Source organism: Ipomoea nil, unplaced genomic scaffold, assembly GCF_001879475.1.
Source record: "Ipomoea nil cultivar Tokyo-kokei standard unplaced genomic scaffold, Asagao_1.1 scaffold3321, whole genome shotgun sequence".
In the NCBI taxonomy this organism is placed as follows: domain Eukaryota; kingdom Viridiplantae; phylum Streptophyta; class Magnoliopsida; order Solanales; family Convolvulaceae; genus Ipomoea; species Ipomoea nil.
The window spans coordinates 2,084,036-2,112,034 of NW_017619749.1; the positions used below are offsets into that span (position 1 = coordinate 2,084,036).

The 27,999-nt window shown below is 34.7% G+C and overlaps 5 protein-coding genes and 1 long non-coding RNA gene across 6 annotated transcripts; 3 read left to right on the forward strand and 3 right to left on the reverse strand.

The window, feature by feature from the left end:
* The first annotated feature begins 91 nt into the window (after positions 1-91).
* LOC109169878 lies at positions 92-23,032 on the forward strand. The gene is made up of 3 exons (XR_002052294.1): positions 92-103; positions 3,903-3,907; positions 22,670-23,032. It is a non-coding gene; the product is annotated as an uncharacterized LOC109169878 (long non-coding RNA).
* On the forward strand, positions 1,781-3,793 carry LOC109169867 (isoflavone 2'-hydroxylase-like). The gene is made up of 2 exons (XM_019318758.1): positions 1,781-2,745; positions 2,882-3,793. The coding sequence occupies exons 1-2, from the start codon at positions 1,831-1,833 to the stop codon at positions 3,506-3,508; spliced, it is 1,542 nt and encodes a 513-aa protein (XP_019174303.1). The 5' UTR covers positions 1,781-1,830; the 3' UTR covers positions 3,509-3,793.
* LOC109169869 (isoflavone 2'-hydroxylase-like) lies at positions 11,703-14,331 on the forward strand. The gene is made up of 2 exons (XM_019318760.1): positions 11,703-12,919; positions 13,595-14,331. Exons 1-2 carry the CDS (start codon positions 12,005-12,007, stop codon positions 14,216-14,218), a joined length of 1,539 nt encoding a protein of 512 aa, XP_019174305.1. The 5' UTR covers positions 11,703-12,004; the 3' UTR covers positions 14,219-14,331.
* On the reverse strand, positions 15,202-15,796 carry LOC109169875 (peamaclein-like). The gene is made up of 2 exons (XM_019318767.1): positions 15,586-15,796; positions 15,202-15,445 (listed from the first exon to the last, which is right to left on the reverse strand). The coding sequence occupies exons 1-2, from the start codon at positions 15,677-15,679 to the stop codon at positions 15,261-15,263; spliced, it is 279 nt and encodes a 92-aa protein (XP_019174312.1). The 5' UTR covers positions 15,680-15,796; the 3' UTR covers positions 15,202-15,260.
* LOC109169873 (casein kinase II subunit alpha-2) lies at positions 16,642-20,384 on the reverse strand. Its single transcript, XM_019318765.1, has 10 exons — positions 20,132-20,384; positions 19,578-19,707; positions 19,025-19,219; positions 18,696-18,853; positions 18,465-18,555; positions 18,321-18,386; positions 17,763-17,845; positions 17,487-17,550; positions 17,318-17,386; positions 16,642-17,150 (listed from the first exon to the last, which is right to left on the reverse strand). The coding sequence occupies exons 1-10, from the start codon at positions 20,215-20,217 to the stop codon at positions 17,091-17,093; spliced, it is 1,002 nt and encodes a 333-aa protein (XP_019174310.1). The 5' UTR covers positions 20,218-20,384; the 3' UTR covers positions 16,642-17,090.
* LOC109169865 (transcription initiation factor TFIID subunit 4b) lies at positions 21,950-27,998 on the reverse strand. The gene is made up of 15 exons (XM_019318752.1): positions 27,806-27,998; positions 27,548-27,656; positions 26,555-27,180; positions 26,369-26,464; positions 26,203-26,290; positions 25,325-26,094; positions 24,565-24,695; positions 24,385-24,472; positions 24,133-24,268; positions 23,951-24,006; positions 23,819-23,875; positions 23,546-23,686; positions 23,379-23,444; positions 23,039-23,291; positions 21,950-22,398 (listed from the first exon to the last, which is right to left on the reverse strand). The coding sequence occupies exons 1-15, from the start codon at positions 27,842-27,844 to the stop codon at positions 22,229-22,231; spliced, it is 2,826 nt and encodes a 941-aa protein (XP_019174297.1). The 5' UTR covers positions 27,845-27,998; the 3' UTR covers positions 21,950-22,228.
* Position 27,999: the final 1 nt, after the last annotated feature.

Here is a 27,999-nt window from a genome sequence, read left to right on the forward strand (position 1 = left end):
CAAGTTGATAGTTAAAAGTTTTTGAGTGTGCTTGGTTCACACATGGGAATCAGAATTGGAATAGGTATCAAATACTTGGTACTAATAATGGATTTTAATGAAAGTATTTTGCATGTTTGGTAGTAGAGTGGAATGTGAATAATCAAAAGTCTAAAAACATTAATCAAAGGGGATGACAAGAAATACAAGAATAAAAAGGGATAATACTTTTACAGGGCGTTTGGTTGGAGGGAGGGAATTATGTGGGAAAGGAATTGTAATTCAATGGGAGTTGAATTATTGGGAATAAAGTGGGAATTTAAATTCCAGTGTTTGGTTGACAGGAATAAAATTACTGGGAATTTCAATTCCAATGTTTGGTATACATGGGAATTGAAAAGGAATAAGTAGTATAAAGTAAAAAATGTCCATTATTGTTGTTAGACATTAATTTTAGGTTAAAAAATGAAGGGGTAATTTTGACTCATCACTATCTTTTTTTCCCAGGAATTAAAATACCAAGGGGGGACATGGGATTTTAATTCCATGAAAATGGGGGAATTGCAATTCCCTCCAACCAAACTACGGAATTTAATGGTCTTTGGAATTAGGTGGAAATTAAGTGGGAAGGGAATTTAAAATCCCTCCAACCAAACGCCCTGTTATTTTATTTAGAGTTAATACCCAAAATAGTCCCTTGACTATGTCGTAATTACCAATTTGGTCCTTGACTATCATTCTTACCCAATTAAGTCCTCAAGTATACAATTTTTACCCAATTTAGTCCTTTGTCATTTTGACTGTTTGTTGACTGTCAAAAGTGGAAATAAAGTTGTAATTTTACAAGTTTTCTCCTTCATCCTCAGTTAGCAGCGCCAAACCATGTAGCAATAAGCTCCGGTTGGGTTCTAAACCTGTCAGTACTGAAGCAGTGGTTATGCATCGGATAGCCCATGAATTTGATTTCCAACGATTTTTTGACGATCGAAATCTGATCGGAGTATATTGCTGCATGGTTTGGCGCTGCTAAATGGAGAGGAAGGAGAAATCTTGTAAAATTATAATTTTATCCCGACTTTTGACAATCAACAAACAGTCAAATTAATACAGTGGACTAAATTGGGTAAGAATTGTATAGTTGAGGACTAAATTGGGTAAGAATTGTATAGTTGAGGACTTAATTGATTAAAAGTTACATAGTTGATAACTTAATTGGTTAAGAATGGTAGTTGAGGACCAAATTGGTAATTATAGCATAGTCGATGGACCATTTTAGGTATTAACTCTTTTATTTAAGTATAAATTTTTCAATTAAATAATATTTGAAACACATAATAATATTCTAAAAATATATCAACCAAACAATATTAATCACTTTGGTACTCATTCCTTAGAGCTAAACATCCTTTGTTTTCCAAGCTCGTGGAAATTTCCTACCTCAGAATAGATGAAAATTTTGGTTTTCTTCCCCCTAAATTTGTGTTTTCTATTATTTTGATTTGTTGTTCTATTGTGGGACCGTTCTGTGACTTTTGCCTTCTAGATTGGGATAATATTCCTATTTCCTAACACGTCAACTAAAGTCTTGGATGTGCTTTCAAAAAAAAAAAAAAAAAAAAAAAAAAGTCTTGGATGTCAAAAACAGTAATTTTACATTTTTTTTCTAATAATGTATGATTGCTTAATAAAATAATAAATTATAATTTTTATTTATTTATTTTGTTCTCTAATAAAACTCCATAAAATACATCTATTATTTTTCATTAAAAAAATATCTATAAATTTCGTTATCATTCTACCAAACTTTCTCAACCCAACATTTGATCACTCCCACCAAAAATCTTGGAATCCATGGATTACATTCTTAATCCATTATTGTATCTTGCCCTCTTCTTACCCTTGTACCTAATCTCCAAACACTTTCACCGGAAATTCAAGAACCACCCACCGGCGCCGTTCCTCACTCTCCCACTCCTCGGTCATCTCTACCTCTTTAAGAAACCTCTCCACCGATCCTTGACCAATATCTCCAACCGCTATGGCCCCGTCCTCCTCCTCGACTTCGGCTCCCGGAAAGTCCTGTTGGTCTCCTCCCCTTCCGCGGCGGAGGAGTGTCTGTCGAAGCACGACGTCGTTTTCGCAAACCGGCCCCGTCTGATGGCCGGAAAGTACATAGGCTGCAACTACACTTCCCTAGCGTGGACCCCCTACGGCGACCACTGGCGGAACCTCCGCAGAATCTCCGCCACCGAAATCCTGTCCACCCATCGCCTCCAGATGCTCCACGACATTCGCGCGGACGAGGTGAAGCACATGATAAGAAAGATAGATTCATCCTCCAAAGCAGGAGGATCTCCGGTTGAGATGAAGAGCGTGTTTTTCGAGCTGATGTTGAACCTCATGATGAGGATGATCGCCGGGAAACGGTACTTCGGCGAGAACGTGGAGGATCTGAAAGAGGCAAACCGGTTCAGGGAGATCGTTTCAGAGATTTTACTCATCAGTGGGGTAACCAACGTGGCAGACTTCGTGCCGTCGTTGACGAAGGTGTTCCGGAGCTTGGAGAAGAGGTTTGTGAAGGTGCAACGGAGTAGAGACGCTTTCATGCAGGACTTGATCGAAGACTGCCGGAAAAAAATTGCAGAAAACATCAGTACTGGGGAGGATACGGAGGGGAAGAAGAAATCATTTGTTCAAGTGCTGCTGAAACTCCAAGAAAACGAACCTGAATATTATCAGGATGAAATTATCAGAGGCCTCATGTCGGTGAGTTATAACAGGATCAATCGGAGTATCTTATGTTTAAATTCCTATTTTCCAATATAACTTCACTCCAAACAAAGAATATTCTTAATTCATATAAGACAAACTCAACAATCTTGAAAAATAACTGAATGCACAGGTTATGTTAGCAGCAGGAACAGAGACATCGGCGGGGACAATGGAGTGGGGGCTATCACTTCTGCTAAACCACCCAGAAATCTTGAAGGCGGCGCAAAAGGAGATCGATGATTTGACCGGACAGAAGCGATTAATCCAGGAATCTGATTTGGGTAACCTGCCGTACCTGCACTGCATATTGAACGAAATAATGAGAATGTTCCCTGCCGGCCCTCTGTTAGTCCCTCACGAGTCCTCAGAGGAGTGCACCGTCGGCGGCTACCGTGTCCCCGCCGGCACAATGCTCATGATCAACGTGTATTCTATCCAAAGAGACCCCAAGTACTGGGATGAACCGGAAAAGTTCAAGCCGGAGAGATTTGAAGGGTTTGCCGGAGTAAGAGATGGGTTCAAGATGATGCCTTTTGGATCTGGGAGGAGAAGCTGCCCCGGCGAAGGACTGGCGTTGCGTATGGTTGGGCTGTCGTTGGGATCTTTGATCCAATGCTTTGATTGGGAAAGAATTGGCAGTGAAATGGTGGATATGACCGAAGGGATTGGATTAACTATGCCCAAAGCTTTGCCGTTGACGGCCAACTGCAAGACGCGACCTTTCGTCGCCGATCTGCTTTCTCAGACTGGAGTCTAGAAGATCTAAAAACATGGCGGCGAACATGTCTGTTGCTAAGAGCTCTAGTATTAATATTAATATACCTAATTAATTACTCTGTTTTACTTTTGAACAATGGTCTATTTTTCTCTGTTTCTTTTTCTTCCTATGGGGGAAGTATCAAGTATGTGCTTGTAAAATATACGGAGTAGTTAATAATCAACCAATAAAAATGTGGACAAAAATTGAACTATGCTCTCAGGGAAGAATCAGAGACTAAGACTGAAATCCCCCCTCCTGAGAAAAATAATAATATTACATTGATCAAATTGACAACAATGGTATAGAATATTGTAAAAATGAAAGAGTAGAAGTGATAATAGCTAAGCTATGACGTGACGTCTTCACATTTAAAATTATAACAAAAGTCAAGAAAAAGTCAAACTTGATCACTCTCTATAATTATGTCTTCATTGATTCTTTATTTTAAAATTATTTAACTAAATTTTTTTAAAAAAATTATCTCGAGGAAAACCCCTAGTTAGTAAGTAGCACCAATCACCATCACATGAATCTCGTTAGAGTAAATAATAGCTTGTGTTAATTAGAGGGTATACATAGTTGATAACATTAGTGATGGTAGAAAAGTGTTTGGTAAATTATAGGGCCATATTTGTTTCAGACTTTTGACCTCCAAGGTAAAGTACAATAAATACACATTCTTACCATCTCTTCATAAAACCTTTTAAGTTTAATTGAAAATTTTTAATTTTTATTTCTAAACTAGCTAGGTAAAAATTAAATATTGAACATCTAAAATTTGGGGCCCCTCTAAAATTGGGGGCCCTGTGCGGTAGCCCAGCTTGCACAGCCTAAAATCCGGCCCTGGTATATTAATTGTTAGTTGATAGCTGTTTAGTATATTTATTTTCTAAAAAAACTAATTGAAAAAGTTGATTTAGTTACTTTTTGAATTTTAGCCTTTTGGAGTTGCAAAACGCTAATTAACCAAAGATTTATATTGATATTTTAACTAAATTAAACAATTAATAGTGGTCAAATAAGTCAAAATTGAGATATTTTAACACATGTTACTTGCACCAAAGTTTGAATTATTTATGAAAATGTCACCGCGTCTTTTTAAAAATTACATATGATCCGTTAAATCTAGACACATGGACGACTGCGATTGATTCTCAATTCTTTCTTGGACATTCGGTCACACACACACACACACACACACACACACACACACATATATATATATATATATATATATATATATATATATATATATAGTAAAATTGAGTATTGTTCTAACAAATCAAAAGAATATTAATTAAACAAAAAAAAAAACTTAACATATATTTTTATTTTAAAAGAAATGCAAGAAAACGATTTTAGAATTAAATTACATTTTATAATATATTTTATTAGTACACTCTAACATATTCATATTATGTTCAACAATTATGTAAACTGATTGGAATGAGGTTCGGACCTAAAATATTCCTTATGAAAATTAATGGGTAAGTTAAGAATAATAATAAATAGTTAACAAGATTTTCTGCTACTAGAGTTTATACAAACACAGAGTGCATGGGTATTTAAAAGAAGAAAATAATATAATAGAGGGTAACGTAGGAAAATAAAATAAAAAACTAAAATCAAAATAACCAAAACTATCAATTTCATCAAATAATTGGACGAACATTTTTAAGTTATTGTTATGCATAACTTGATTGAGACTTATTAATATAGACATATTAGCTATTTGAAAATTAAGGTCAATCAAATGTTGAATCATTTTTTCGAAAAATTAATTATCAAATAAGTCACTTATTGAAGATAGTCCACTAGAGGATTGTGTGGATATGCTTAGTCTTTCGTCATCATGTTTAACAATTTGTATTCAGATTTTTATACAATGGCAAAATAATGTTTTAAGAAAAAAAGTGCTAAATTATTTTGTCATTTTAAGATGGGTGGAGCATCCGTCGTCTTAATCTATCCAATTAATATTTTCATTGCTTTTAAAGGTATGATCAATCAATTAAGAATAGTTGAAAGAGTGTTTCAAAAAAAAAATAAAATAAATAAATAAATTAAAGAATAGTTGAAAGAGATGGTAAACTCGCGTGGTTTGACTAATAGTATTATATCAAATTAATTATCAATTGCTTTTGATTTACAAAATAATTTGCAATTGTTATCTGTTCATATCTTTTCTCAACCTACTGAAACACAAAGAACCAATAACGCCTCCACTAAGGCTTGAACTCATAATAATCTTCCAAATGGAAGTCCAACCCGAGTACCATTAGACCACATAGTCCTGGTATCTGATCAATTTAGTTAAAATTGTCTTCTATATTATGATTTATGAATTACTTGTGAAATGTGGATAAGATGAAACAATATTTTTATACTTAACTAAATGTTTACTTAGCGTCAATATCATAAACCTAAATTCATAAAAATAATCCTAAAATTTTTAAAAAGAGAAATCAGTTTCATTAAAATGACAACAATTGACTAATTGTTATAAAATATTTTTTTTAAAGAAGCTTATAACATTATTTTCATGAACTTAATATTTTTTTAATTTACAATTTATACAATCTAAAATCTAATTTCAAATTACACAATTTACTCTGGAATTATTTGTGTACATTTATATAGTAACTTGTTTTTTACACGCATTGCGCGATTGGAATAATGCCCAAAGCTTCTTTTTTAAAAAATAAGTACTTTAAAGTATATTAAGGCAAGATTATATTGAAATTGTTCATGCATAGATAATTAAATGTTAAATTTGCGTATTTAAATATGCAATTCTAAGTTTACAAATTGAAGATAATATAGTTAAGATTGATTATAATTGTCAATAAAATAATTGCATAAGTATGGTTAAAACCAAATACGGGACATAAGCTAGAGACAGCAAATAAAAATTAAGGTATAAAATATTAAATATATACTAATATTGAAGAGCTAACTGCTGATTGCCAAACAAGAACATTGCGGGATAGTTTCTTACTTTATTTTGTTGTGTGATTTGAATACTCTTTTTGTCAATAAATCCCCAAGTAGTTAATATGATTGACTTAATTATATTTTTATATTTTTTAAAAATATTATTATTATTATTATTATTATTATTATTATTATTATTATTATTATTATTATTATTATTATTATTATTATTATTATTATTATATGTATACCCTTAGGTCATTTTATATTTTAATCTAAACATCTAATAATTTCAAATATCTTTTTACCACTAAACCATTGAGCTAAGTCCGTGCGGGTTAAATATGTAATTCTAAGTTTACAAATGCAAGATAATATAGTCAATATTGATTATAATTGTCAATAAAATAATTGTATAGGTATGGTTGAAACCAAATACGGGACATAAGAGAGAACAAATAAAAATTAGGGCATAAAATATTAAATATATACTAATATTGTTTGAGGAGATTCCGACATTAGGATTTGTGGTTAAGTTCTATTAAGACTTTAATATTAGAATTAGATTAATGGTGTAGTTATAATTCTATATTAGACTTTAATATTAGAATTAGACTAACGGTGATAATCATATAATTAAGGATAAATTAGAAAATCTTAAAAGAACAAAATTAAAACCTGAACAATATGAACCATCCATTTGATTTAATAATTTGGCGGTTATTTTTTCTACCAAATGTTAATAATTAAATAAATTCGCTGGTCAAATCCGCTAGTATAAATCCGCTAACTGCTGATTGTCAAACCAGGACATTGCGAGGTAGTTCTCACTTCAATTTGTTGCGTGATTTGAATATAATCAATTAATAAATTTGAATATAAAGAATTTTTATATTGAAGAAAAATAAAGACAATATAACTAATAAAATTATTTATCTTATTTAGTTTATTGATAATGAATAATTTTTTTTTTGAATAAAGATATTGTGGACACATAATTCTAAATTAAAAAAATGCATATGTATTATTTTTTGTTGTAACTACTAAATTATTATTTATATAATTTAATAAGAGTAAAATAGAGTACTAATTATGCCAACTTTGATTAGGATGAGGTTCGAACCTAAGACCTTTTTTTTTTTTTTTTTTTTTTTTTTTTTATTGAAATCAATGAGTAAGTTAACGGTGAACTAACGGCAATTCTTAAAATTTTAACGGAATTAGTAACGGTGTGTGGGTATTTTAGGAAATTTTAGTGTAAAATTTAAAGCTGATCAATCTTTTAATCAATCTGAGCCATTTATTTGATTAAAATCTGTGACCACCATTTTTTCTACCCATTATAGGCCTAACTCTCTTGGGCTCTTATTAGTATAGTACTAGTTTTTTACGCGCATTGCGCGATTGGGATAATGCCCAATGTTTTTTTTTAATAAGTATTTTAAAGTATATCAAGGCAAGATTATATTGGAATTGTTCATGCATAGATAATTGAATGTTAAATTTGCGTATTTAAATAGGCAATTCTAAGTTTACAAATGCAAGATAATATAGTCAAGATTGATTATAATTGTCAATAAAATAATTGTATAGGTATGGTTGAAACCAAATACGGGACATAATGGAGAGCAAATAAAAATTAGGGCATAAAATATTAAATATATACTAATATTGAAGAACTAACTGCTGATTGCCTAACAAGGACATTGCGAGGTAGTTCTCACTTAAATTTGTTGTGTGATTTGAATACTCTCTTTGTCAACAAATCCCTCAAGTAGTTCATATGATTGACTTTATTAATTATATATTTTTTTTAATTTTTTCATGGTATTAATAAAATACTTGGTAAATAAACATATAGCATTATTTTGTATTATAACTTTGATGTTTAATTAAAAAAATAGTGCACAAAAAAAGATAATAGACAATGTAGTGAATATAATCAATTGATGAATTTGAATGTAAATAATTTTTACATTGGAGAAATATAAAGACAATATAACTAATAAAATTATTTCTCTTAATTAATTTATTGATAATGAATAACTTTTTTTAATTAAGACATTGTAGGGACAATGTAGCAAATATAATCAATTGATGAATTTGAATGTAAAGAATTTTTATATTGGAAAAAAATAAATACAATATAACTAATGAAATTATTTCTCTTATTTAATTTATTGATAATGAATAAATTTTTTTTGAATAAAGAGATTGTAGACACATAATTCTAAATTAAAGAAATGCATATGTATTATTTTTTGTTGTAGCTATTAAATTACTATGTAATTTAATAAGAGTAAAATAGAGTACTAATTATGCCAACTTTGATTGGGATGAGATTCGAACCTAAGACCTTTCTTAATGAAATCAATAAGTTAACGGTGAACTAACAGAAATTAATGGAAAAGATAATATTTAACGGAAAAGTTAACGGAAAATCATATTCATTAGGGATAAATTAGGAAATCTTAAGGAAAAATTAAAATCTGATCAATCTGAGCCATTCATTTGATTAAAAAATTTGACCGCCATTTTTTCTACCCATTATAGGCCTAACTCTCTTGGGCTCTTATTAGTATAGTAGATATAGTAGATTTGTGTATACATGTTAAGTCTCAAAAGATGATCTCATTAAAAATCATCAATATAAATATATATTTTAGGATTCTAGTCCTTTGACCGTTCTCTCTTCTAGATGGAAATTACATTCCTAATACGCAAACTAAAGTCATGAATAAGGTATACTCAATTTGAATAAACGTTGACTAATAGAAAATTTCTTTCAGTTCCTCACAATCAAGCCCCCAAAAAAAGAGTTAAATGTCAATCTAATTTCAATGGATATTGTGATTAGGTCTGAAAAGAACAAAAAAAAAAAAAAAAGCTTTAATAAGCCTACTTAAATTAGTAAAATATTGTTATTAGGTCATACTATTACTTATTAAGTAATTAAGTTAATTTCCTTTTGTAAAAAATATTAGATTTTAAAAAGTTTTCATCAACAATAATATGAGTAATGATAGGACTTAATTGCATTATATTTGTCCATTTAAGAAAGCTTGTTGAAAATTTAGTAACTTAAACAATCTAATGGTTAATTTGATTTTTTAAAAATATATATAAATTTCTAGATTGAGTTAATACCCAAAATCATCATCGATTATAGTGGTTTTTCTCAATTTCGTCCTAAACGACTTTGGTGACCTAATATCGTCCCAGACTTTTGTGTTTCGCTCAATTTAGTCCTCCATTTGTTATTCCGTCAAATTGATGTTAAATAACTGGACAATTCAGTAATGTCAATATTGATCTCTTTTTACTTTCAACTTGTGAAGTGCGAAATTCCTCTTTCTTGTACGAATTACACCCAGAATTACTCCCGGACCTGCAAATCAAATTTTATATTCGTAGTTTTAGGAGTAATTCTGGGAGTAATTTGTAAAAAAAAAAAAGATTTTGCAGTTCACATGTCTATGAGTAAAGAGATGCCAATATTAAAATTACTAAATTGTCTATTTATTTAACACCAAATGGACAGAATAACAAATGAAGGACTAAATTGAGCAAAAATACAAAAGTTTGAGACTAAATTGAGCGAAACACAAAAGTCTGAAACGATATTAGGTCACCAAAGTCGTTTAGGACGAAAATGAGAAAAACCACTATAGTCGATGACAATTTTGGGTATTAACTCTTTCTAGATTATATATATTCCAGCAATTGTCATATATTTTCTTTTCTCAAAAGGTTGAATCCCAAATTCGAAGGGCCCCGCACCTTGAGCATTTGAGATGATATAAATCACAGTGACTAAGTAACTCAATAGACACTAAACAAGACCAAATGCCAATGCCCACAAGGATCTGTAATCTCTTTATTAATGTTTTAATTACTAATTAATTTCAATAGTCTTACTGTTTCATTCAATTCAATGCATATATAGGTTATGTTAGGAGCACTGGAGCAGGAACAGAAACCTCAGCCGGGACTATGGAGTGGGGACTATCACGTACTTGTGTTAAATAAACCACCCACAAATCTTGAAGGCAGCGCAAAAGGAAATCTATCGATGATTGGACCGGACAGAAGCGATTAATCCAGGAATCAGATTTGGCTAACCTCTCTTACCTGCACTGCATACAAATTATGGTTATCTAGTTCATTTTTAGATAGTGACTAAAATGTTTATCTCGCCACTCAAAATTATAATTTGTATAATACTGCTGTTGGTTTTGAGGGCACACTAAGACTAGCACACGGTTCAATTTGGGTCCGATTCCAAATCAGAACTGTTGATTCCAAGATAGCCGGAATTGAAACCAGAACCTTATTTGGACCGTGCCTGTTCGATTCCACATACCTATTTTTTTCAGTTTTAAAATCGTAATCGACAGTTTCGGTTTCAGAATTTCGTAACTCTAAACCGGAATTCTATGAGTTTCGATTTGTTTGTAACAGTACATAATTCGGTTCGAACTGAACCGTGGTCATATCTACGCACTAACGCAACCCCTCATATTATGTGAAAATAAACACTGCAAGTAATATTAGACTCTGAGAGTGTTTATGTGATTTAGGCCATCTGCATCCTTGCGATTGAGAGATTGCAAGATGACTTGGGATTTGCTTTTTTTTTTTTTTTTTTTTTTTTTTTAAATATTTTTTGAATGCCACCTAATAATGGTTTGATTGCAAAATTTGCAATGAACCTGTCAGAATTGCAAACCTAGTTTCCAGGTACTTTTTTATTTTTTTATGATTATTATTAAAAAAAATAATTATAATTATTACTTTATTAATAAAAATAATCTTTTTAATAAATTGATATGAAATGGGACCACTATTAAAAGAAGAGAGAATTATATAAATGAAGATGAATAATTGCAAATTTTATGAGATTACAATTTGAAAATGAAAAAAGATTGCAAAAGTGCTTAGAATTCCCCATTGACAACCCTTGTTCAGAGAATCAGAGGTACTTATACATATGCTAATTCTGTCATAATTAAGGCATTAAAACCCCTTAACCAAGGCTCCACCAATTAAAAAATTAATTAAGAAACGAAAATTACTTTATTAGAATTTGTAACTGTGAATATGATTCCACCCACCCCAATTTTCAACCTTCTTCCAGGGTCCATGACTCCAATGCTAAATGGTGTAGTCCCGAGACTAAGCGCTGAGTCCGATCACCTGAATACCCCTGACCCATCAATTGTTGTCAGCCCTTTGGGAAACGAAACAAAAAACAGTGGCGAAAAACACGGTGGAAGAGGAAACGTGTCGGATCGATAGCGGAAACCCCTCAAAAGCCAGTGAATCCTACACTCTTTCAATTCACAATCGAAAATCACGCTTATAATATAACACCATCAATTCTTCTTCCCTGCCGTTCAGCAGAAGAAAAATTGCAACTTTTTTTCTGCTACACAAAAACAAACAGGGCAGATACAAGTCAAACATATAGAGACAAAAGCTAAGGCCGGTGCTTTAATTTATTCAGACGCCTGCAATAATTTTTCCATTCTTTAGAAGTTATTAGAGAGAAGATCCGCCATGGATGCCCTGCAAATCCTCTGCGCACCATTTTTGTTCTTAGCTTTTTATATCATCACTTACCATTTCTTCCACAAGCTCCGAAACCATCCGCCCAGCCCTTTCCCCGCCTTGCCCATCATCGGCCATTTCTATCTCCTCTCCCAACCTTTCCACCGAGCTTTGAACAAAATCTCAAACAGGTACGGCCCTGTCCTCTTGCTCAAATTCGGCTCTCGCCCTGTCCTCCTCGTATCATCTCCTTCGGCGGCCGAGGAATGTTTCACCAAGAACGATGTTGTTCTTGCGAACCGGCCCAAGTTTCTTGGCGGGAAGATCTTTGGGTATGAGTACACCAGCCTTGCTTGGTCCTCCTATGGCGAACACTGGAGAAATCTCCGCAAGCTTTCCACCATGGAAGTTCTGTCGGCCCACAGGATCCAGTTGTTATCCGAGATTCGAGTGGATGAAGCCGAGTCTCTCATCCGCAGACTCTTCAGATCGTCCCAGAATACTTCAGACAACATGGTGGAAGTGAAATCTGCGGTTTATGATTACACGTTCAACATCATCACCCGAATGATTACTGGGAAATCGTTTTATGGGGAGAAAGTAGAGAACGCGGTTGAAGCCAAGCATTACAAAGAAATTGGAGATGAAACCACAAAGCTGGTGATTCAGAGCGGCGTTCTGGATTACTTCCCAGTTCTGAAGTGGGTTGGATACAAAGGTATTGTGAAGAAGATGGAGAAAATGAAGGTTAGGAGGACTCAATTCATGCGTAATTTATTAGAGCAACATCGTCAGAAAGTGAAGAGCAATGGTGGTGGGGAGGATGGAGGAAAGAAAAAGACCATATTGGAAATTTTAATGGATCTGCAAAAGGAAACTGACGCTGATTACTATTCAGATGACAACATCATCAGCCTCTTGTATGTAAGCATACAAATACCCCACTAAATCTCATCATCTGTTTCATGCTATGCCATAACAACTACATTCGTTTAATTTTTGGATGTCCAAAGCATTGGATACACCTCTATCTTAGTCAGTGTTGCAAAAATCGCGCCTAGGCGTTAGGCGGACCTAGGTGCTTTAGGCACCTACTAGTGTTCTAAGCAGTTCCCAAGCGTCTAGAGGGCACCTTGCAATTTTTTCAATCTTGATTGTATGTGACCTTAGTCAGGAAAGGATTCAATACTTGTGATTCTAGTGGACAAAAGTAAACTACCATAGCTAGTAGATGATCGGTTCAATTCAAGAAAACAATATATAGGTCATTTTAACATATAGGCCGGCTTGTTTGGAAAAATAATTAGTTATCAGTCAATTTTAGTTTATTTGATCACTATTAACTATTTGATTTGGTTAAAAAATTAATATAAGTGTTTAATTAATCAATTTTTTGTAACTCTAAATTGTTAAAATTCAAAATAATTATTCAAAACAACAATTTCAATTAACTTTTTATTAATTACAACAAACAGTTTATCAGTTAGTTATACCCTCTAACCTAATCAGTTAACTGCCATTTATCAAACAAGACTTATGTGTGATTTGAAATTTTTTTGGATTGTCCCGCCAAACATGCATGGTTTCTTCCACTTGCAGGTCCTACTTCAGGCAGGATCTGAAACCTCAGCGACAACACTGGAGTGGGCCTTCTCGTACCTTTTGGAGAATCCGAGAATCATGAAGAAGGCGAGAGCCGAACTCGACCTACAAGTTGGACACAGCCGGCTGGTAGAGGAATCCGACATGGGCAAGCTTCCATACATCCGGTGCATCATCAACGAGACATTACGGTTGCAGCCGGCGGCGCCGCTCCTGGTGCCACACTTCTCCGGGGAGGAGTGCAGCGTGGGAGGGTACCGCGTGCCAAAAGGAACCATTGTGTTAGTGAACGCGTGGGGGATTCAGCGTGACCCCAAGGTATGGGAGGATCCTGAAACCTTCATCCCAGAGAGATTCGAAAGGTTTAAAAACAGCAAAGATCAGGCGTTCAAATTCTTGGCGTTTGGATCAGGGAGAAGGAGCTGCCCGGGGGAAAATCTGGCGTATCGGGTGGTTGAATTGGCGTTAGGGTTACTGCTGCAATGCTTTGACTGGGAAAACCCTAGCAAGGAGACGATTGACAAGACTGATAGCAGTGGGTTCATTGCTGTTAAACTTACACCTCTCATTGCTAAATGTTCTCCCCGTCCTGAGATGGTGACCACTCTTTCCCAGATATGAATAAGCCTAGGGCCATTTCATTTGTCATCTTCTTGTATTAATAATGTTTTGGGACATTAACCTAGGAGATGAAGTTGCAAACCTATATCTATATATTGCCAAGGCTTCTATTATATGACTCTCAAATTTATTTCATGTGTCGTGTTTGGATAGGTTATTTTCTTCATATGAATCCTGGTAAAAGTATCTACATCAAAATTTTAAGTGTGGAGTAAAAGTTGAGAGCAGAGAATGAGCCTACATATAGGGAGTGTTTGGTAAATAATTGTTAGCTGATTGTGTTAGTAAGTTTGAGTAGTTGATAATTATAGAAAAATATTTGATAAATTAACTGTTAGTTGATAGATGATTACATGCAAAATGATTTGCTAAAAAAATTGATCAAAAAAATTACAGTCTTTTGAATTTTAGTATTTTAGAATAATAAACTATTACAAAAAAGATTGAGTAATTAAATACTGATATTGTTTGTTTAATCAAGTAACAATTAATAATAATCAAATAAACCAAAATTGATTAATAAATTATTTTTTTTTTTTTTTGGATGAGGAGTAATAAATTAATTATGTTACCATGTCATAATATTTTTCTATTTGCTAATGGTTGATTCCAAAAAATGCCTTCCTCCAATGTACTTTAAACTTTATTCTCGATCGACGTGACATGCAACAAATGATTCAGAAACAGAAATTTGTCATTGATTCAGAATAAACTTTAATTTATATATTCTGCTTCTGATAGCTAGCTGCTTAGCTGTGCCTGGTTGGAACCTTTTTCATGGATCAAGTGGTTCTACACTTGTCGTACGTTCTCTATACTAATCATATATATTCGCTGTGGTTTGATCAAACATACGTATATGTAAACAAAATATATATTAATAATTTCAGCCCTGCCATGTTATTACAACAGCATATCCTTTGTAATCACAATATAAATACTTATGATGATATATTGTATTTCGTTCTGGTACGATGTTATGCTTTTTTATGAGGCGGCGTGGATGAATTGACGGGCAGGGCTAAGATGGTTTAAGGGTGAATTAAGGGCACTTGGGGTTGCCCTTAGAGTTCTTTTTGTCCCTGTAACAAGGGCACTCGTCCTTGTTTCCATAGGTCCCTGAAGGCACGCAGTTGCATTCCTCACAGCATAGTCCACAGTACTTCAAGCATCTGTCCATCATCCCTGCCTTTGAGCACCTCACCTTGCACTTGGAATCGCAAAAATCTAAATTTTTCCAAACAAATTATGAAAGTATAATTAATAACAATTAAATAATATGTTCTGTCTCAAGTAAAAGATTGTTTGCACTGATAGATATTTGATATGATTAAGGAATCAAAGTGAAAATTAAGGTGATGGATTACCTGAATCAGCGTGGGTGGGGTTGATGAAAGATGAAGTAAGAACAAGGGTGGCAAGAATCAATGCTGCAAAAACTACCTTCATTTTTCCAAACATGAATTGAAGTGGCTATATTTATATATGTATTGATTAAACAAGCGGAAATTATATATAGTACTAAAGATTGAAGAAGATGGTAATGCAAGTATGGGATTGAATTATATGTATGAGAGTTGGAAGGGTATTTATAAGGCAAAAGGGAAATGGAATAAGGTTAGGTGAATATTTTTTGGGTATACCCAAGGTTTCTTTCGTCGGACACAGTGACTAATCCCCTTGCTGAATTAGATGTACTTTAGGAGGCTCCCTCCAGGTAAGGTTAGGTGAATATGGGAGAACAGAAAACCACTTTAATTTTCAAACACAATTAATACCAGTAATTGAATACATAAATAGTGGAGTCCAGATAGGTGCCTTTAATTATTCCATGGTACCATTTACAGAGATATACAGTTGGAAAAGGAGAGAATTTGATAGAATTTTTTGAACGTTGAGAAATAAGATATTAGATGTGTATTCATGACATTTTTAGAAGTTTTTTTTTTTTTTTTTTAATATATAAAAACAAAATCTTAGGTAATGTTAGGTGAAATGGAAGGAGGCATTGATCACTTGTTGACTCCCTGAGGACTGAGGAGCCGCCCCATTACCTACCGAAACATTGAAACGTACAAATGGCAAGTTTGGTTCAGATTTGCAGGAAACTATGCTATAATGAGCACTATCTGAGAGGGTTTCCTTTGGTGCCAATTGAAACAACTATGATTCGCCCACGTCGAAACTATAATGCTTTAGACCTTTCTGGAACGTTAGACATGAAAATACACAGACACACTTTCAATTGCTAATGTATGCTTTCCTTATTTTCTTCTCATTTCTTTTCCCCTCTACCATTTCTGTATGGCGGGAGGCTTTGATATGCGGGCGACTGGGGAGGGGATTAATTCATGCATTTACCCGCAATATTGCCACCGGAAAATGGAGGAGATAATAAACAGGAAGGAGAAGAACAAACAAGCAGATATCATCATCATCATCAACTATATAATAGACCAGATTCACGACATAATTCCATAGCAAAGTACGATGTTACACACTGAAACAAATGGCATGCAGCTTGAATGTAAACAAGGCATTCCCAAACAAGTACACTGATGAGATGCCAACAAGCTATTTTATGTGTAGTAGTACTGAAAAGGCCATGCGAGCTGACATGACATTCACAGTTCACAACATTTACGATAGAATATACAGCCCACAAATGGATATGGGAGTTGAAGAATGCTAACGTAAAAATTAAAGTTAGCTTCATCAATCTGCTCAAGTGGGGGAAATAAATGAGCCATGCACTTTCATCACTACATAAAAGTCGTTCCAAGTGTGTGATCAAGACATTTTGACAGCAATGTACACACGCGCTTTGCAACTCCATTACAAATAATCATGATGTATATAGAGGGGGCCATCGCTACTGTGTACGCACCCTGCTGTTTTCAGCTGCCCTCACTTGGAAGAAGTATGGATGTGCCTAAAACAGAAAAGGAAACGATTGGACACCCTCTCACAAGGCCATAGAAAGCACAATAGATTAAACTTTAATTCATTACCATCCACTTTGTTAATTTCAAAGATTGGTTGTCACAGAATGATTAAAAAAGAAAACAAGAAAGGGGAAATTAAGCCATAAAAAATTACCATAGCTTCTTTAGCTGTAAGTCTGTCTTGATGATCATAACGAAGGAGCTTATCAAGGAAATCAATTGCCTGCACATGATACGTGAAATTCAAATTAGAAACAAACACATTATAAAGACAAGTTATTTATGAGAAGTAAAATTTTATGGATAGGAACAAATTTTCAAACCTCTGGAGAAACTAAATGCTGGTTGTCTGAATTAATAAATCGGGACCAAGGTTTCCTGCTGTGCCTGTGGGAGAAAAATTCAAAATTCAATACGGGTTATGCTGGGATTTGGGAATTCATTTTACAACTTAATTTTGGTTGGACCAGTTACAACAGTTTTTATCCTTAAAGAGAGTACTTTGAATGAAGCTATGCTTCAAATTGCCAAATTAAACCCAAAACATACTGTATCAATAATAGGCGATTCCAAAAGATGACAAGTTAGGATCTGAGTACCTTCCAACCAGAGCATCAAGTTGAGGATCAAGCTCCAGATGATATTTGTTGAGATATGCATTTAACTCGTCTGTGCCAAGAACCTGAAAATTTTACAAGTACACTTTATAGGCACATTTATAGGAAACACATGTTCCCCCAAGGACTCACAGTGTCGAATAATGCATTTGGACAGCCATGACTAGCCTCTGTCATATATGATGGTCATTTCAGATAAGCAAACTTGGGCTTGCAATGAAAAAAATATTATAAATCCAAATCCAAATTCTACCAATAGTTATTAGGAATTTCAAAATAAATGCATTAAATCACCCGCACCACCAAAAAAAATATTTATCATCAGGTGAGAAAGCAGAGAAAATAATAGCAGACAAATATTGTTGGGTTATCTAGTCTGTGATACTAAACAGCCAATTAAGTATAGATATGTACAGAATAAGCAATAAATTTAGTAGGAAGGTGGGGGTATCATCCTCGCCTTCTCTGAGCTGCAATGATCAATATGCCATGCAATTAATTCAAATGGTAATACCAAATGGAAAGTCAACAACTTAATACCTTTGCAATTTTAACAAGTTGATCATGGTTGTCATGGCCATAGAAGAATGGCTCTTTCCTAAAGATCTGCAGGTTAAGGAACATTAAATTAAATGCTGCATTGGACACATTAAAAAGAGAGTTTCTATACACCAAATCTCATACCATTCCTGCGAACATGCAGCCAAGACTCCACATGTCCAAGGAATAATCATAGTCTTGCAAATCCACGAGTAGTTCAGGCCCCTTAAAGTACCTGAGTTAGGCAAAAAGAAAAGAAAAATAATAACACCAAATAGAATAAAAATTTTCATCATCACGCACATACTAGTATAAATCCAATAAGTACTCACAAGTCACAAAAAGTATGTAACTATAAATGAAAGGGAAGCTTACCTTGAGGCTACTCTGACATTGTATTCTTTACCAGGATGATAAAACTCAGCAAGACCCCAATCAATCAAACGAAGTTTTCTTAATTCATGATCAATCATGACATTGTGAGGTTTAACATCTCTGTGCATTATTCCTTGTGAATGGCAATAATCCAGTGCCTGCATTTATGAAGGCCTTCATCAATGAATTTGCCATTATTCTATAGGACTACCAAGAACAGAATCATCCAATCCCTCTCACAGCAAGCCCATAACAGAGTTACAGAGGTGAGCAAAAAGAAGAAACGATGTAAAATAAGCTCTCTCTATGACAGAATATGGAAAGGAAACCTTGAGAAGCTCATAAATGTAGTAGCGGATGTCATAATCAGTCAGTGTCGGATACAAGACTTTGAAATCTGTACTGTTCACATATTCAAAAATCAAACTGGGAGTTTTTGAGTGCTGGTCTCTGACAATATCATAGAGTTTTACAATATTTGGGCCTCCACAAAGATTCTGAAGTATTTTTATTTCCCTTTTTATCTGCATCAATGAAAAAGCTTAAGCTTGAAGTTTTTGGAGAGAGAAGTAACAGAATGATTCGGTACAACAAGATACAGTTAGAGAAAGGGCTACAGATACCACCAATATGAGTAGATTAAGCAAACAGATAAAGGATCACATTGGGTAGGTTTCAATTATGCAATGACATTAAAAAAATAATAATAATAAATTTGTCATTAGATACAGTTGACTTGAGATATAGGTATATAACCACAATTTGGCACATGGAAAAAACCTTTGTTGAGGTATATAGTATATACTACAACTCTATAGAGAGGCAATTGAGAGGAAAAAGTGTATTCATAATTTGAAATTGGAAAGCTAACATAGAGTACACCTTCTTCTTTTTCACGGGTTTAAGTATTTTGATGATGCACTTCTCATTGTTGGTGATATTTACTCCTTCAAAGACCTCACTGTATTTTCCTCTTCCCACTTTCCGAACAACTTCATAGTCATCCTGATCACTGAATACAGATAAAACAGAACACATCAAAATACTGCAGCTCAAAGTTCATCCAAACTTGCAAACATCAAAGGCAGGAAAGTTTATTATCAGCGAATTGCCATGTATGAGCCTTCACGGTTTTCTAGATAACCTAATAGGATTAACTTGTTTAATTTTACATCACCAAATTAATAAGAATTCAAACCTAATTAAGGAATAACTACTCATAAAGCACACTTGTTCTTATTTTGCCTAAGTAGGAACTACACGAACCTACCAAAAGCTAAACTAAAAAGTTCTCAATCCATTATAAACCAGAAAAACGATGTTACAAATAAAAACACGCAACATTCAGGATCAATTAGGTAGAAAAAGGAATAAAACATAATCGGGGGGAGAAATTAGGGTTTATGGAGGTAAAGAGTAAATAGAACAGTGTTTACCCCCATTGAACGGTAAGAGCTTCATAGTCCCAATAATCCTTAGGACGGTGAACGTTGACGTCAGCGTAGACTCGTGCTTGAGACATACCCGATTGCTCGCCGATGAGGCGAAGGATCTGAAGCTATAGTTCCTCTCTCGCCCGCCAGCCAGCCAGCCAGCCTTTTTATATGTTGTCCCTCTCCACCCCACGTTCCCACGCCTGTTATGTTATTCCCAAAACGATCGTTTATAACGTTTGCATCTTTCTTGGGCCTGCTTCTAAGCGCACAGCTAAGGCAAATTATGCCGTGGAACCGTGTTCACCTTGCAAAAATTATGAATATATAGTTCAAAAATTATGAATGTATAGTTCTATGATTATGAACATAGAGTTGTGAACATAATTATGAACATATAATTCTGTAATTATGAATATAGAGATTCAATAATTGTGAATATGAAGTTCAAAAATTATAAATACATATCTTTATAATTATGAACATAGAGTTCTGTAATTGTGAATATAGAGTTTAATAATTATGAATATGAAGTTCAAAAATTATGAATATATAACTTTATAATTATGAACATATAGTTCAGTAATTATAAACATAGAACCGTGTCCACCTTGCAAGGTGGACACGGTTCCACAGCTAATGACATTTTCTACTTATATAGTTATATGTATTGGGCTACATGAGCCCCCTCCCCCCCCCCCCCCCCCCCCCCTTTTTTTTATTTATTTTTTAAATACATGTAAACCATTATGTGACTAATATAAATTCTACTTGAGTCACATTTATAACGTAAAAGTTGAATCCTGTTTAAAGTTACATTAACAATTTGCTTACTAATTGTCTTAAGTTGTCGAGTTGTGAAGTGTGCTAATCATAATTTGAGGGTAGTATATTTAGATAATTAATTAAAGCAAATAATACTTTCACACCTACTTTAATTTTTTATTCTATTTTTTAATCGACTTCCACATTGACATGTCACACTTTTATTTATCTAACAAAAATGAGACATAATTTTTTTGTCTTTATCAAATAAAATCAAAACATGTATTGTCATGAGCATAGAGTCTAGCGCAACACACAACGCCTATGTAGCTTTTTGGGACCCCTCATATCGCGCGGACTAGTCTTACCCTCATACGTGTCAAACTGGTTTCACCCTGCCATAAATTCATCACGGGAATGACCCTGACCAATTGTGCTTTTCGAATCACATCAATCCCCTTCATAGTCAAGTTAAAAACTAACGACGGGCTCCCCAAACTTAATCGGGTCAGTATACCCGACTCAACCAGATCTTAACATCTAAAGCAGAACACCTTTAACGTTATTGACCTTTTTTTTCCCATTTGGCAAGCTAACCAATTGAGTCATTTATTCCATGGGTCTTAGCACACAGTCACGGAAAACCTGACACAATGGCACATTACTGTTTTCAATTTTAATGATTACATACACATTTGAGCCGCATCTTAAAAATTAACATCAATTTAATAAAAATCATACTAAAAGACCAAATGTGCAAATATTATTGTTGTTCAGCGGAACCCTGCATGAATGAAGAAGAGAGAGAAATAACCATCAAAAATCCTTTTATTATTCTTCATTTCAACTCAATATATACATATGTTATCAGAGTTCCAATAAACTAATAAGATTATAAAGATGAAGAGTTTTACCAAAATAAAGGCCTTCAGAAATGTCCATATATATTACGGAGTATATTTGTAAGAATTAAAACTAAAATTAAATTAAAAGGTGATAAAATCACAATAAATGTTAAGTGAAGAAAAAAAAAAAAAAAGAAGGTGCTGTTGAATGTGAATAAGAAAGCAACATATTGGAAACTGGAAAGCATAGCATGCATAAAAAAGAAGGCACTACAGAGCTTTCTTGTGAATTTGTGATACAGTGCTGAAAAATATAAGCAATATGAGTGTACACCTTTTACAGCTTCTATTCAACAAACTGACTATAATAATCAACTAATAACAAGATGCTATAGGTAGAAACGAAAAAGGAACAAAGAGGGGAAAACGTGAAAATGTATTTGTTCGCCACTTAACGGTGCACAAGAACTCCATAAACACGGCACCGGAACTATTCAGCCAAACCATCGGAACAAATTCTCTCATACAAACGATAAACTAATGTAGACTTGGATGTTTGTGGCTCCCTTTCAAGGACAGCTATTACGTCTTTGATAGTAATACTGCAACCAACTCTAGCTTGGGACACAAGTTGATTTCTCCCAACATTCCTATCATCACCTACAGAAACAAATATTCAGAGTAATAAATTCTTTTAGAAGGAATAATAAGCATAAAAGTCTTATCTTATCAGATTCTAAGGCATGGAGAAGTGAATGATACATGCTGGGGGCATGATTATTTAAGAAGTCTTATTTTAACTCATTACTCTTAGTCTTCGAATTAGTTTAGGTAGATTAATTATTTAGAAACTACCAAATAATTAATCATTCTTAGTTTAGGAATCTTTGTAATCAGCCCTATAAAAGGGAGTGTTATTTAGAATAAAGAGAAAACAGAAGTTCAATCCCAAAAAAGGGTCTAAGGGAGTTTTGGGTCTCAAGCAAACCCAGTGTTTTCTTCTTTTCCTTTGCCAACTACTATTCTTTGTTCTTTTTTCCTTGTGTTTTCTTGCCCATGACGGGAGCATATAACAGTCCATTTCTACAACTCAGTCTAATACTCGTGTGCTTGTTGAATAAGATCTGCTATGAAGGTCTGGAACCTAAATGTGGGTTTAAATGAAAGCAAAGAAATATTTCACAGTAAATCCTCATAATTAGTCGCCTACTTACTCATCCATAGTACATTAAATCATTATTGGTACAAGATGGTTCCAAAACTCAATGTAGTCCAATGCCAAAATCAAATCCGAACATACCTGGTGTGATACTGGCAGCTGATGAACTCCTTTTTTCAGCTTCTTGGTTGTCCCTTGTATTTCTACTGGAGGATGACGATGCCCTCTGGGGCATATCTTTACCAGGATGTGAGCTCGATGCCGCATCACGTTTCTGCTTAGCCTGTTCTGCCATTAACTGCCATTTTGACAACATGTCATCTCCACCAACAGCAGCTCGAGCAGCAACATTTGCAGCTGTTGTGCGCATCTTGTCATCCTCTTCCTTGTTTACCTGCAAATATTGAAAAGGGGGGAAAGAAACAGTCATGTTCTAATGTACATCCATGACTAGTATTTTGAATTAAATAATTCTTCATACCTTCACTGATTTTGCCTGACTGTCATCCTTATCCTTATCACCATCAGCTGCAGCATCGCCATCTGGCTGCAGAGACAGTAATTACATTTATAATTTATTATTCCCTGAACAAATTCTCTTATAAAGCAAGAGAAATATTAGTATTACTAAATGCAAGGGAAACTCACTTCATTTGTCTTTTGGACTTTTTCTGCTTCAGATTGCTTCCTTTCCCATTCTTCCCGAGCCTTTCGGTTCATTGCCATGATTTGTTGGCGAACATCAGAGGTAACAATTGTTCTATGTCTTGTCTTCTCAAAGTCAGCACGCTACAACATGCATTTTAGTCCCATTTAGACACGTGTCATTATATAATTTCTTTTGTAGGAAACAGATGAATATAGTTCCCAACATACATACACACACACACACACACACACACAGAAACAGGCATTACCAACCTGTTTTGACAGTCTGATGAGAGTACTTATCAATGCACACATCCTTTCCTCAACACACTGAAAGTTGACCAATTAGTAGCATGAAAAACATCTACAACTAAGTTATGAAAACAAAGAAAATAAGATCCCCACCAATGATAAGCACCGCTCTACATCATTGCTCATATTCTTTAGTCCACATTTTCCCACTATCAGAAACAAAAACAAAAAAGAAGGTTTTAGAATTTAATCCATCTGTTTCATGAATTGCTGGATCTTTCACAGTTGAGTTTTGTATCAGAAGCATTCAGGGACATAAAATATAAATATTTAACTTATTTCAGTCAATTTCTTCTGAAGTGGAATTTTCTGCAAAATTAGCTTCTCCTCTTCTTCTTGCACAACTCGTCGTGAAGCTTCAGAAACTCGACTTTCTTCCTTGGGACCAGAAAATAGCTGTTCCTCTTCTTCCTGTTTTACACATTATACCACAATACTGAGTTTGTAACTACAAGTAAAACCTAATTCACTACACCTGGAAACCAGGAGATCAGTTGTTCCAAGATGTCGAAAAGGGAAGTTCTTACTCTGAGATTAACTCCACTAACAGCAGTGACATCATTGAGTTGTTCAATACTTTGATCTGCTAAGGCCCCAGATACCTTTTGCTTTTTGCTGTAAATGTTCCACAATAAACAAAAAGGATACATAATATCGGTACATAATAGTCACTCTAAAGCTGCAATAAAAGCAGGAAAGCTTTTTACCCTGATGGTGGAGGTGAAGATCCAAGTGTATCCAGTGGCTTCTTTTGGCCAACTGAAGGCTTTTTCGAGGGAGTTTTGACATTATTTCCAACCCCACTGGGAGACGTTACTGCAAGTGTGCTGGAATTCAGCTGATAAATGGAAGAGATTAGACAAGCTCGAAGACAAAAAAGAAAGTAGGAAGTATCTGATAGATAAGTGAAGTAAGAGATACTTGAAGGTTATAATAATAAGACAGGTAATGAAACAAAGAATAAAATACAAAAAACACAGGCAAACCTAGGATGCAGAGAACAAAGCAAAAATGTGATAAGTGTAGACTTCTAGTAGGAAATCATTTATTGCCATCCTTAACTCTTTAGGAAAGACAATGCACCAATTTTGTGGTTTAACTTCCATCTTATACAGAAATGTGAAATTTTGTATTTCTAGATTCATGCCACAACTTAGACACAAGCTTCATTTTTGCAACTGTGATGTATAGTGACCATCTATCTTACTTCTTTTTGATTTCTCAGTGCAACCTCAATCATAACAACACAATGATTATGCCAAGTGGTAAATATAGTTTGTTTGAATTTACTAAAGTAGAAAACATAGCATGCATACAAAGAAAATTGTATATATACAAAATTTATTTGTAAGTTAATAATAATAATAATAATAATAATAATAATAATAATAATAAAGAGAAGCCTCATATAGAGTTGAATTTGGACATGGTTTTTCACCATAGCAATAAAAGTGTAAGGGAAACTACCGAATTACTAGTGTCAACTTGAGTTGGCATGGGATTTGAGGGTAAATTTTGAGCTACCCGATGTCCAGCTGGTAAGAAGCCCATTGAAGTGGATGGCATTTCAAAGCTTTCATCATTTGAAGGTCCTAATGTAGAAGCTCCAGGTTCATTTTGTACAGGAGTGAAGGAAGGAGAAGATAACTGAGACTTATGCTGCTGATCATGTAACTGATCTGTTGGTTCTGCTTTTACATTCATCATGGGTGGCGGAAGTATACTTCTTCGCTCCTTATTGCTTGATGATTGCCAGTGAACTGAACCCTGTTGTGCAATTGAACTACTTGGCATGTGAGTAATAGTTCTCCTTGGTTCAGCATAAGAATTCTGCCTCTGATCAAATTTAGGTGTATTGATCATATTCATAGTCTGAGTTCCAGATCCTAATTGAGTTGCACCTATACTCTGATGAGCTGAAATTGGCCTCATATGTGTATCCTGTGGTTGTGGTTTAAGAGGTGTTGACATTGATGAAGTATTTGTTGCAGAATAAGGGTGATAGTTGTTCCCCATATTCGCATATGGGGGAATAGATGCCTGCGAGAAGTGCAGATGCTTTTGTTGATGGTTATTAAGTCCCTGAAGAGGAGGAAATGGTGGATGCTCCCTTTCTTGTTTTATTGCACTCAAACTAGAAGAAGACACTTGGTTTCCTGGCACTCCATGTAAATCTGCCTGGTGTTCCACCTCATGCAATTTTTGAGTACTACTATCGATTGCCATGTTGCTTGAATCTATTGATATTTGCATTGCAAAGAAGAAGTGAAATTTAAGAAAGTAAGCCAGTTGAAAGTTTCTCATGAGAAATAGAAGTGAGTGAAGTTTAAAGAATAGGATGGAACCATTTGATGGTGGTTGCAGATGTTGCGGTGTTGAAGCCTGAGACTGTGGTGGAAACTGATTAGGTCCAGATTGTGAATTCCTAGCAGCCTGAGTTCAGTTTAGAATTATAAATTGAGCAGTACATTGATATAATAACAACGGAAACTTTGTTGCTTAATTACTCACCTGAGACTGAAATTTATATACAGCCATCTTAAGCATTTGGTCACCTATAAGACTTCTCATATGCTTAACAAAGCCTTCCTTTGTAATTTCATTTTTCTGAAAATATATAACCAAAGTTAGGATCTTCCAAATACAAGTAACACTACCAGCAAGACAGTTGAGAAATAATCAGTTTATGTGACCCACCCTAAGTTTATGGTACAGAGTTTGTAGTTGCATGGCTCTGTCTTTATCAAGTTGGGGCTGTATGTGAGGGAATAACATGGCAAATGGCACTTGTTTCCCTTGCTTAAGTGCATTACCCGTAGATTGGCTGCCAGTCGCTGAGGCCATATCTGTTTGATTGATCATCCCTGTTGTGACAGGTTGCTGACTACTCGTCCCAACAGACATCGACTGTTGACCAGTCATAGCTGTGGACATGGATTGTTGAGTACTAATACCATGCAAGTTGAGATGTTGAGGTTCTGGGTTTTGTGTTCTATTATGCTCCTGTGTAGGGACAGAGTTCTTATCAGAGCTCTGCACGTCCATTGGTCGAAGCATGGGTTGTTCAGGCTGCGATGGCTGTCCATCTTTGGAGGATAGATGCTGTAGAGGGAGGGAATTCATCTCCTGCGACAAATCAATTTGTTGTTGATTGTCCGTGTCTTGACCCTGCCGCTTTAGCTCCATTTCCGATGAATTATTATATGATTTCTGCAGATTGTCCTTGGAATCCTGAAGACTCTGAGGCATGGTATTTTCACCATGACTGGTGGTTTGCCAGTCAACAAACTGATTTGAGGTGTGACTGTTCCCTTGAGATAACACTGTAGTACTTGGTTACTTTCATATACATTGGAAATTACAGGAAAGCCGGAAATTCCTTCACACAATATGGGAAAATACTAGCAAAATCGAAAAAAAGGAACAAGAAAATGTGCAGTTCCACTAAAATGTGATCATGCTAAGAATTAAGAAAAATATATGTCCAAGCTAAAAGGGGGAATTCGCAGTAAAATTTTGAGCCAAAATATCACAAAGCACTAGAATGGAAAGATTAAAGTACCTATTGCAGAAGATAATCATACTTTTATTAATTTTTTTTTTAAAATGCATATTTCTGAACAGATCGTTTTGGATCAATTACTGTAATTCACCAGGAAATGTAAGTGAAGCTAAAACGAGGGTAATTACCGCCGCCGGAATCTGCAGGCTGAGATGTGGAAGTATCTACTCCTTCGATATGTCTATTTAGGGCAGCTGTGAACGCCTCCACATCCGCCCCCGAATGCATTGTTTCATCCTGCGGAAACATCAAATTTCTATCATCCCCTCCTCAAAAACACTGTAATTTCCCAAATTAAAACAGAGCAAGCAACAAAACAAAAAGAGCATGCGCTTGGTACAAATGAAATGAAATGAAAATATTCGCCGCAGGTGGGTAGCGAGAACCTCGTCTTCTTCGAGGAGTTTCATGATTGAAGGGTCCATCGCTGGCGTGCGTTAAATTTCGAAATTGATTCAAAGTACTCTCCGAAGTCCGGCGGGATCCCTGGCCGGGGAGAAGGTGATTTTCAGACAACAGTGTCCTGGTTACATAGATCAATGTCGGACGCAGGAAGGCATACCTGTGATACTTGTATGCT

Excerpts from the sequence above, each read along its gene's own strand:
- LOC109169867 (XM_019318758.1), top strand. The coding sequence starts at position 1,831 with ATGGATTACATTCTTAATCCATTATTGTATCTTGCCCTCTTCTTACCC. Across the intron at positions 2,746-2,881 it reads TTATCAGAGGCCTCATGTCG|GTTATGTTAGCAGCAGGAAC; the intron begins GTGAGTTATAAC and ends CTGAATGCACAG.
- LOC109169869 (XM_019318760.1), top strand. The coding sequence starts at position 12,005 with ATGGATGCCCTGCAAATCCTCTGCGCACCATTTTTGTTCTTAGCTTTT. Across the intron at positions 12,920-13,594 it reads ACATCATCAGCCTCTTGTAT|GTCCTACTTCAGGCAGGATC; the intron begins GTAAGCATACAA and ends TTCCACTTGCAG.
- LOC109169875 (XM_019318767.1), bottom strand. The coding sequence starts at position 15,679 with ATGTTTGGAAAAATGAAGGTAGTTTTTGCAGCATTGATTCTTGCCACC. Across the intron at positions 15,446-15,585 it reads CCCCACCCACGCTGATTCAG|ATTTTTGCGATTCCAAGTGC; the intron begins GTAATCCATCAC and ends GGAAAAATTTAG.
- LOC109169873 (XM_019318765.1), bottom strand. The coding sequence starts at position 20,217 with ATGTCTCAAGCACGAGTCTACGCTGACGTCAACGTTCACCGTCCTAAG. Across the intron at positions 19,708-20,131 it reads GCTCTTACCGTTCAATGGGG|TGATCAGGATGACTATGAAG; the intron begins GTAAACACTGTT and ends ATCTGTATTCAG. Across the intron at positions 19,220-19,577 it reads AACCCGTGAAAAAGAAGAAG|ATAAAAAGGGAAATAAAAAT; the intron begins GTGTACTCTATG and ends TCATTGATGCAG.
- LOC109169865 (XM_019318752.1), bottom strand. The coding sequence starts at position 27,844 with ATGGACCCTTCAATCATGAAACTCCTCGAAGAAGACGAG. Across the intron at positions 26,465-26,554 it reads CTCTGTACCATAAACTTAGG|AAAAATGAAATTACAAAGGA; the intron begins GTGGGTCACATA and ends ATATATTTTCAG. Across the intron at positions 24,269-24,384 it reads TTAGTGGAGTTAATCTCAGA|GAAGAAGAGGAACAGCTATT; the intron begins GTAAGAACTTCC and ends TGTGTAAAACAG.